The sequence below is a fragment of the Cyanistes caeruleus genome, chromosome 1, assembly GCF_971803275.1.
Source record: "Cyanistes caeruleus chromosome 1, bCyaCae1.hap1.1, whole genome shotgun sequence".
Taxonomy (NCBI): Eukaryota; Metazoa; Chordata; class Aves; order Passeriformes; family Paridae; genus Cyanistes; species Cyanistes caeruleus.
This window is the reverse complement of record NC_141701.1, coordinates 22683636-22692565: the sequence shown is the minus strand read 5'-3', so window position 1 is coordinate 22692565 and position 8930 is coordinate 22683636. Positions and strand designations below refer to the sequence as shown.

The 8930-nt window shown below is 39.0% G+C and overlaps 1 protein-coding gene across 1 annotated transcript; it reads right to left on the bottom strand.

The window, feature by feature from the left end:
- Positions 1 to 175: 175 nt before the first annotated feature.
- RIDA (reactive intermediate imine deaminase A) lies at positions 176 to 8899 on the bottom strand. The gene is made up of 6 exons (XM_023920735.2): positions 8810 to 8899; positions 4485 to 4590; positions 3880 to 3934; positions 2984 to 3052; positions 1404 to 1459; positions 176 to 976 (listed from the first exon to the last, which is right to left on the bottom strand). Exons 1-6 carry the CDS (start codon positions 8869 to 8871, stop codon positions 914 to 916), a joined length of 411 nt encoding a protein of 136 aa, XP_023776503.1. The 5' UTR covers positions 8872 to 8899; the 3' UTR covers positions 176 to 913.
- Between the last annotated feature and the right edge of the window lie 31 nt (positions 8900 to 8930).

Sequence of the window (8930 nt, the reverse complement as noted above, 5' to 3'; positions counted from 1 at the left end):
GAAAGCTTCCTGTCCTGGAGAATTTAATCTGTAGCTATTAGGATGTAGATAAATAAGCTTACTCTTTCGGTTCAAATTATTTGTTATTGAATAAGCAAGCTGGAAACTTTTTTGTAATGGAGTATCAAACCCCAGTTAGGAAAAGAAAAGTTTGTTCCCTTAATAGACAAACACATTTTTGCAGTTGCAATTATATTTTATTCTCATTAAACATTTTTTAATTTTTTTTTTTTTTAATCAAAACATAGTCAAAGTTGAAATGATATGAAAAAGATTACGAAAAAGGTTACAGGTAGATTAAGTAATTTTCATCTGATTTATAAAGGTACCACTTCAGAAAAGTGTAATTTTCTTCTTTCTGAAATTAATATTAACTTTCTTAAGGAATTGCTTAGGTATGAAAAAATCTGAATCCCAACAGTAATCTGTTATGTAAAGAATGAGGTTAAGAAAATTCAGAAGCAAATAGAGTAAAACTCCTCAGCAGTGAAGAGGTATGCTAAGCAATTCAAGTGCTCTGTTTTCTCATTTCTGTCATTTTTTCTGATTTGAAATTGTTACTAAAAACCTACTATTACAAATCACTATAGTTTTCCATGTCCAGATCACCCATAGTATAACTGTAATATATTCACACAGTTATGTACCCTAATGCCTGAATATCCAGTCACCTCCACAAAGGGCAGTCCTGTCCTGCAATCTGGCTCAGCTGATTGTAGCAGGACTCAGGCACTTTCCAGGATTTGCCAGCAGAGAACTCACTGTGAATCCTGAAGGAAGCACCTTTCCTCAGTAAGCCAACTGATTTCAACTGTGTGTAACTGCTGTTAGTCAGCTGTAGGAATTTGATATAAGGGAGAAGTATTAACTAAATGAAAACTGTCATTGTAAGATGTCCAGTCTCCACTTATAGTCATGCTGAAGCATCTTGGAGGGGTCCCTTAATGGCAATAGCTTCAATCTCAACTCTGGCCCCCTGTGACAAAACAATGAAGAAATATATTAGGAATTTAATGTATCTTTTATTAAGCAATTGGATGAACAACACAACTTTGTACGAACAGAGTGACATTTGAGAGAGATTGTTTTTCTGACAGTTGTATTACAGATTTAGCTATGCTCACTAATAATGTAAATTCAATTTATGCTTACTCCAGCATCATAACCCCTTATTTCTACCATTTCATCTATCTTCCACCATAAAGAAATGTGTATCTTGTATTCAGATCCCTGATAACGTGTGGGAATAACAATAGTATAGTTAGAAAATAAACTAATTAAGTCTTCATTAAAATAATAGCAATCAAAGCTATTTCAGAATAAGAAAATCTGTCAGAATGCTTTAGTAGGAAGGTATTCCAGAACATTTTGGGGTTTTTTGTAGACAGAAAAGTGACACTTACTCTGGGCAAAGCAGCAACTTGATAGGCTGCTCTGGCTGGGAAGTTTGCCTTGAAAACTGTAATTTAAACAGAAACATCCAGCAATCATTAAACTTGACTTGATAAAACACAGTTCAAAGTAATCTATATAAAATGCAATCATTGGAACAGTTTCAGGTTCAAGGCTGCAAGACTTCTATGCCATCTATCATTTCTCCCCTTGTTGTTTTGTTTTGGTGACTGACTGCTCTCAATATCATCAAGCCAAGCAATCAGCGGCAGCTGTGACCAGTGGCCAGTGATAACTTGCATTCTGCTGACACTGCAGGGCCTTAACACCACCTTGGCTGAAAAAGGAAGATTAAATCAGAATGGTGAGAGTGTGAGATAGCTCTTTCACAGAAAGAGCAGGAGAGAGAAACAGGCCTCTGCCAAAAGAGTCATGAGCAAAGATCCCAGAGTCACCAGGAGTCCAACCATACTCGTATCAAAGGAAAACAGGGGAAAAATAGGCCCTTCCTCCATGCCCATTTAGACCTGACAATCACAGATAATAGAACAGGGGTAGGGCATGGGGAAGGGCACTGGTAAAGATATAAGAGCTGAATTTATAAAATATTAGAATAGTTCAGGCCTGAAGGAACCTTTAAAGATCACATAATCCAATTCACCACCATGCCATGGCCAAGAACATCTTCCATTCAGTCAGGTTGCTCAAAGTCCCGTCCAGCCTGACAGAACATTTCCAAAAAAATTTGCATAATGAAGAGAAAGTTTTACCAGTGACAGTTATCACAAATCTGTTAATAATGGCAATTTTTGGGTCCTGCATTGGATGATAATAACTCCCAATCAAAGAACAGCAGCAACTCTCAAAGTCCAGGTTGGAGGCAACAAGTAACTAAGCATGCAGCTGGTCTGGTTTTACCCTACTTAAGCACACACATCCCCCAGTACATTCTGACAAGTAGGAGACTCTGTTAGTTGCTCATCAATGAGATTTCATTCAAGACCAGATGCTACTATTTAATGAAAAGCCAAAGCTATATAAATAAGGAGCTCATGCAAATTGTCCCAAATTATTCTGAACAACACAGCTCATCGGAATCACCTCTTTCAGTCTACATTCAGTTTTGTTGACCAAGCATTGTTCTCTTTTTTCTTCAAGGGGAGCAGCATGACTCATCCTTGTATAAAGAACAAGCCCTGTCACATAACAATGACTCTCAAATTGTTCAAAGATACAGACTTTAAAGAAATGGAGGTATAAAATCTGTAATTCTGCATTTGAAGGCTGCCTACAGTAGAATTATAGCCAGGACAGCAGGGCATCAAGCAAGATTAAGAGGCAAAGATCAACCTGTAGGGATAGCAACAGCTGATCATCACAGGACAGTGAGTTAGTGGGATGGTGGAACACAAATCCAAATGAAATTAGGCTCTGCTTGGATTGATAGTTGAAAATGAATTTTTTTTTTGTTTATTTCTACAGCAATTTCAAAGAATATGGAACTACATCATTTGAGTCATTAGAACACTTTGACTACCATGAACAAAATTTGTTCCACAAGCCATAAAACATAAGCAAAATATCTACTTACATTGTTTGTAAACATCATTAATATCATTGTAGTCCTTCATGTCTGCCATCAAAACCGTAGTCTTCACAACTAGAAACCATAAAAGTACAGTTATTTTAGACTTCTGACTTGCATACAAAAATTGAAAAACTTTAGTGCATTTCTTGATTTTATTTCATACATTTCTCTCAAGTATTCTAAACAGTTTGAAAAGTTTTGCAGATATTGACCATTAGAGCCACAACCTAGGGAACCACCTAAAAAAATCTGAACACCTAGCATGTAATAAAACTTGAAGGAATTAAGCCATTCCTGACTAGCTCTGAAAAAGCCAAATTCTTCCAAGAGGCACTGAACTGATAAGCAGATCAATTAAAATAGCTGTTGTAAGCCAGCTGCTGGCAATAACTTAAATCATATATAATATCTGCTGCCAGAAAAAAAAAAGGTCATAGAAGGTCTGAAAATATAGTCTGTGCTAGAATTTTTTTCCCAGGACTGCCTAACCTAAGTATATAACCTAAGTATTGAAAGTGTCAAGAATATTAATACCACAAGCAGATAGAAACCTGCATTCACCTGGGGAAAAACCTAGGGTGCTTAAAATGTATTTAAGCAATATTGTCTATACGTGAGATTCCCCAGTTGGAATTAAAATATTAGTACCACTGTCAGAAATTTTTGGTGAAAGGCAGCGTTCCATTGATACCCATTGCAAAGACTTACATGTAGATTTATTACTTTTATTTTTTAATTTAAACTCAAAATTTCTTTTGCTTCATCCAGCTATTGGTAACAACTGAAGGTTCAGCAAATAGGTTTTGTTTTTTTTTAAAAAAAAAAGATCACTTGATTTCTTTGTATTTTAATTCAGGTAAAAACAACCACCTGTTTGCCACAGTCACAGCAGCACTTACCATTGCCATAGTCACAGCCTGCAGCTTTCAGGATTTCTCCCATGTTTTTTAGAGCCTAAAGAAAAATGAAACAAAAATCTTTTAGCTATCAGCTGGGTTATATTTATGTAAGTATGTAAATATGACTTAGCTGAATCCATGCTTTACTGTAAATTCAACCAGCAAAACCTCAACTGTCAAAAGAAGACTGTCCTAAATAAAAATTAATAAAAGGGAGCATCTAATAAACATTAAACCATCCATTCATTAGATGTAAACACATGATGCAGCTCCATCTTATCCTATTACCTCACTCCACCTCTTTGCTGCTGGGGGAGTAAAACTTTCCCTGACTCAAACCAGGGTTTTTATTGGGGTATGAACTGTTGCTTCAAACACTGATTCTTTCTTACCTTCCTACATGGAACAGATTTTTACCCTGATCTCCAAGTTTTCCAAGTTGTTGGAAAAATTACAGCACTAGTTAAGGTGGAATGACTTCCTCCTGGTTTTCCCACATCTGGAGGATGTGATATGCTTTCTAGTCTCCTCAATTTCTCACAACTCCACACTGAATTAGACACATGCCAACTTCATTGCGAGGTCATAGCTGGAAGACTTCTTACCTGCTTGGCTTCCTCCTTTGCCCCTCCAGAGACAAGCTGCCCAGTGGAAGGTTCCAGCCCTATCTGTCCTGCAATGTACATCGTCCGGTCCACCAGCACGGCTTGGCTGAAAACACGGGTGACATTTTAAGTCTAATGCTTCCTCACAAGAACATTTCAAATTTCAAATCTGAAAGCACATTTCAAATTTTCTACAGTACTTCATAATGTATCAGAAAGAAGGCTGAGATTGTGTACATGCAAGTCTGTACATGCAGTCACACATCAAGCTGCTTACACTTTTGATGAGCTGGGATTACACCATCTGTGGAAGTGCATTGCTCTGCCCTTGAGGAGATAAACCCTGTTTCTTGCAAAGGCACAAGGTATGAATGCAGCAACACAACATTAAACTGAGCTACAGGTTCCACACAGCAGATAGCACAGAGGGAAGGCAGGGTAAATAAAAACATTTTTTGCATCTGCCCAGATAAATATTCCATCAGAGTCTGAGAAGCAGACAATACTTTTCAACTACATTTCAGCTGCAGAGCAATGAAGGAATGGGAAAAAAAAAAAAAAGGCAAAAGAGATTTAATATTTTTCTTCTTATATAGGCACTAACTATGATAAAGAGTTACAGCCGTGAGGTGACACCCTGCACACTGGTTCTCTGGCAGTATTCCTCCAGAGTAATGAATTTGGCCAGACAGCAAAACACCTTGATCACTCTATCCTCAGAACAATCACTCTCCTCTCACCAAATAACCTGAGTGACTTCTTGGCTAGGTTAATTCAGAAGAATGCAAAATTCAAGCTATTTGCAAAACATTTATATAAAAATGTCAAGTGTGCTTTTGCTGAAGTTGAGTTGGCAATTATTAATGTCCCTATTATAGAGAGGTTAAAAGTTTAAAACAAATATTTGAACTACCTAGCAAACATTATGCAAAAGACACAATTTAATTCTCTCCAACCAATAATTAAAAATATTTTGCAAAGAAATTACAGAAACATTCTTTTGGAACTGTTTATAGCATGTCAAGATTGTTTTTCATATCTCTTCTCATCCCACAAGAAAATGCATTGTTTTGACCATTTAACAACTGCCTCAAGCTACATAAACTAGAGTTAGGCACCTCCCTGAAGTATCTGAAATAGGAGGTTTGTTTGCCTTTAATGTCAATGGAAAAAGAGGGACACATTCAGAGAATGCTTTTAGTTCATCTCTCAACTGAGATTCACTCAGTTGGATTGTCTTAATCCATTCACCTCACAGGGGACCAACCTAATCTAGGGACTCAGTCAAATGATCAGGGTTAGGCAGTTTGAACAATGCCATCATTCACATCTTTTCTTTTACACCTTTCCTACATTCTCCTTTAATTTCATAAGGGGAAGAAATAGCCAGTAATCTGTCAGATATGATAAACTATCTTACATGGGGATTATTTCTTCTGTCATCAACTAACAAAACTGGAGTAAATCACCATTCAAAGAAGAGAAACCAGTTAAAGTAATTTTCTAGCTGACACAGTCTTGAGATAGAAATGTGTGCATGTACACACAGGCTTCTTTAATTTTCTTTCCTACCACTCCTGCTGTGGAGAGAGGCCCTCAGTGTACAAACTTGTGTTTCTGTTTGAAGCACAGAGAACTGTGCAACAAGAAGTATGGGCTCTCCAGTACAAGAGATTGCTTTGTACTGCTTATCACAAAGCAAATGACAGTGAAATGTTTGTCTCAACAGAGACCTTTGGAGAGTCCTAAATCATTAATAACTTTGGAAAGAACATACTGAAGCTTTCTGATACCACTGCCAGATCAACATCTGCAGCAGCCTTATTGGTTCTCCTGCTCTGCTCAACTTCCCCCTCTTGGTGTGTTCATCAATAGAATCCTCCATTCACTGAGACTAGGAACAATTTACCAGACAAGGAGTAAACTTCTACTGCACTAAACACTAAGTGAAGCTAAGGGAAACTTCAGCTCCACAAACCCCAATAATTCTTTAGCTGCAGATGCACCACATAACTAGGGCAAATCACAGATACTCATTAATCAGTAGGGATGTGAATGTGTGTCTAAAGTCATTCAGGTTTCAGTGTACCTAAAAGCATAACTGGCCAGACACTGTGACCTTAGAACAACATTGTCTGCCAGAGAGATGGTGTTAGGAACCATACTCTTTGTTAATCAGATCTTCTTTACACATATGATTGTGGATTAATACAAGAGCAGTATCTCTGCAGTGGCTTTTAAAAGGTTAATAATATTAATGAGATATATAGACGCATACACAGATATGTGATTTTTTATATATCTACCTACCTATCTCAAGGTATTGGCAAATGGATGAAGTAAAGGAAATAGAAAAATACAGTAAAAATAGGTCACCAGAAAGCATTTGTAGCAGAACCAGGAATGCAGCCCACACATCCCAATTCTTCATTTCACATTAAGCCCCCATTCCTGCATAAGCGACCTCAGACTTCACAGCAGAGATGCGGCAGCTATTTCTTGTGCAACTTCTGCTCTCTGGACTTTGACAAGCTTACTGAAATCTGATAAACTAAGTTAGCTATAAACTTACTGATGTTAGACCTGTCATACATTTAACAGGCTGCATAATAAGCAGTATTTCATCAAAAACTACCAACAAGCACAGCATTTCGGAGTGGAAAGCCATGTTGAAGGCTGGGACAGTGGTGTGAGTGTGCAGACAAAGAATTGTTGCCTTCCTGTGTCTTAGATGTTCTCCTGATGCCAAGCAATGCCAGGCCCCTGGCTGCAATCCACCAGCAGTTAATTGTTTACAGAAGTTAACCTTCATGCCATGTCTCTCTGCTTCTACACTTTGTATTTTTTCATTTTTATAATGCCTGTAAGAAACACACAGTTTGAAGCTTAGAAAACTCAGGACACAAAGTAATGGAGAAAAAAATGCACCTGGAAGGCATGAAGATGCTATTGTGAACACAAAGCCTGAATACAGAATTAAGAATTCTTTAAAAATGTCCTGGTAAAAACCCCTCAGTACTTCAGCTCTAAGAATCTACTATACTGACGGAACATTTTTTTTTTCATATTCAAATTGCAAAGAGAAACCTTTCTCCAATTAAAACTGTGATGTTTTTAAATTTTATTTATATGCAGAACTGCTATAATATACTTGTGAAAATGTTGAACATCTTACATATTTTTACAGCAGTTAAGTTTTTAGACTGAAAAACATTTATAACTATTCAAAATAAGAAAGAATTTTCAACTCCTGAGCATTGAATTCTCCATCTATCCAAGCTCACCCTGGACTGGGCTCAGCCTTCACCCTCCATCACCAGCATAGTCAGCATTTCTAGCTTCCCTACACAACGTGCTTGTTTCTAGCCAAGCACCCTTTTCTAGACAACAATCATTCTTCTTCCTTTTTTTTTTTAATTCACTCCTTACCACTAATTCCAGAATTACTTTCCCAAATTAACTTTTTGAAGTATATCCCCTCCCATTATCAGGCTGCAGTTTGCTGTGGCACCACAGCTTTACTCGTGCTTTAGGACTCCAGGTGTCCCTTGAGGTTCCTGGGGGAGGGGGTACCAGGGCTGGCCCCTGCTCATGGGTCCTGCTCTCACCTCAGCCCCAGGCCTGCCTAACAGACCTGCCAAAACCCTACCAGCAAAACTTGCTCCTGTGTCTCCTGAGATGTTCCACTCCCAAATCACAGAATTGTTAGGATTGGAAGGGTGCTCTGGAGATCATTCACTCCAACCCCCCTGGAGCAGGTTACACAGGAAAGCATCCAGCAGGGTTTGGAATGTCACCAGAGAAGGACATTATACAACTTCCCTGGCTAGCCTATTCAAGTGTTCTGCCACTCTCCGTATAAAAGAAGTTCTTCCTCATGAGCTGAAATTTGTGTTCTAGTTTATGGCCACTGCTCCTTGTCCTGTCACTGGGCAGCACTGAAAAGAGTCTGGCACCATCTTCTTGGCACCTGCCTCTGCGGTAGTTATAGGTGTTGATGAGATCCCCTCTCAGTCTTCTCTAAATAGGCCCAGCTCCCGCAGTCTCTCCTTTTAGAGATGCTCCAGACCCCTCATCATCTTTGTGTCCCTCTGCTGACCCTCTCCAGTAGCTCCTTGTCTTTCTTGTACCGAGGAGCCCAGAACTGGACACAGCATTTCAAATGTGGCCTCACTAGGGCCGGGCAGAGGGACAGGATCACATCCCTCGACCTGTTGGCCACTTTTCCCGATGCACCCCAGGAAAGCATTGGCCACAAAGGCGCTGCCGGCTCACGATCTTGTTATGCACCAAGACTCTCAGATCTTTCTTAGCTAAGGCATTACCTGTAGGGACCCAGCGCAGGGGCCTTAGTAGTGCTGATTATTTTCTTCACGAGCGAGGCCATGGCTGGCGCTGGTGCTGAAGCTGCAGTAAGTGCTGGGCCCTCCCCTCCAGCACTCCCTC

Excerpts from the sequence above, each read along its gene's own strand:
- RIDA (XM_023920735.2), bottom strand. The coding sequence starts at position 8,871 with ATGGCCTCGCTCGTGAAGAAAATAATCAGCACTACTAAGGCCCCTGCG. Across the intron at positions 3,935-4,484 it reads CAAAGGAGGAAGCCAAGCAG|GCTCTAAAAAACATGGGAGA; the intron begins GTAAGAAGTCTT and ends ATTTTTCTTTAG. Across the intron at positions 1,460-2,983 it reads TAATGATGTTTACAAACAAT|TTTTCAAGGCAAACTTCCCA; the intron begins GTAAGTAGATAT and ends TTTAAATTACAG.